Source organism: Leptonychotes weddellii, chromosome 4 (genome assembly GCF_054177405.1).
Source record: "Leptonychotes weddellii isolate Sample4059 chromosome 4, ASM5417740v2, whole genome shotgun sequence".
Taxonomy (NCBI): domain Eukaryota; kingdom Metazoa; phylum Chordata; class Mammalia; order Carnivora; family Phocidae; genus Leptonychotes; species Leptonychotes weddellii.
The window spans coordinates 162,562,940-162,564,031 of NC_138372.1; the positions used below are offsets into that span (position 1 = coordinate 162,562,940).

A 1,092-nucleotide genomic window follows, 5' to 3' on the forward strand; every position below is an offset into this window, starting at 1 on the left:
TGTGGCTGAGATCTGGAACATGAACAGTATTTGAATAGGGTGTAACTGGCTGAGGGGGTATTCAGAGTGTAGATGAGAGTATGTGTCCAGGGGCTGAGGTGGGCATAATTATTACTTTAAAGAACTGAGCAAAGGCCAACAGTGATACAGCACAAAGAATCGAGGAGGCAGGGTATTGTAGGAAATGGTGATGGCAAGGTGGACAGGGTCTTGTATAGCATGTGAAGGACTTGGGATAGTATCCAAAGAGAAGTAGGAAGTCACTGCATAATTTGGGGTAGGTGGAATGAGGGAGAAGCCTGGGAGATCACCCAGGCTGGTGAGGGGAGAATAGGTCATGGAGAGGCAAGAGGAGAAGCAGGGGCTGATTTTGAAAGCTCTCTTAGTGGCCCAGAAAAGAGAAGACAGAGGTTTGGACAAGCATTGTAACAGTGGATGTGAATATAATTCTGCTGCAGAAATGGGACTCAAGTTCACAAAGTCAGAGGATAAAACCAGAAATGGGGAATTCATCATTGCCATTTTGATCAAAGTCATTTAGGATTCTGGCCTGAGACATTGGCTGCTGCCATTCTCCAAAGCCTAATGAAAACCCAAACTCATCATATAGAACAGGCACTTTTTGAAATCTGAGTGGACCTACCTGTGTTCCAAAGGGACAGGACACATGTAAGACCCACGCATAGCCTCACTGGAGGACAGGGTACCAGGAAGCCTGGCATGTCTGTGAAACTCTGGCCCACCTGGAAGGAAGCAAACAAGCCCTTGGAGGAAACAGGTTATATTACTAGGCACATGGATGCAGAATATCCTTGAGTCATTAGAAATACAATCTGTAGAAGGCTTTCAATAGTTAGGATAGGTTAGGTTATGCTGAGGTAACAAATTAACTCCATCATCTCATTGGCTTAATTCAACAACAGAAGTTGATTTCTTGTTTATATCAATACTTGCTGCAAATTGATGGGGAACTCTGCTCCACACAGTCACTCAGGGACCAGATTAATGGAACTTCACTGCCTTGTAGTTCTCTGTCTGGTCCCTGTGGGCTCCTTAGTCATTGGTTCATTATGGTTGTTGAAGGGACAGAGC

General features: G+C 44.9%; 1 protein-coding gene across 1 annotated transcript in view; it reads right to left on the reverse strand.

Moving 5' to 3' along the window:
- The window catches only part of HHLA1 (HHLA1 neighbor of OC90), a 33,411-nt gene extending 32,689 nt beyond the window's left edge, over positions 1-722 (reverse strand). Inside the window, exon 1 of the mRNA XM_081817143.1 lies at positions 644-722. Within this exon, the coding sequence (XP_081673269.1) occupies positions 644-722 (79 nt within the window). The remainder of the gene's footprint in view (positions 1-643) is intronic.
- Positions 723-1,092: the final 370 nt, after the last annotated feature.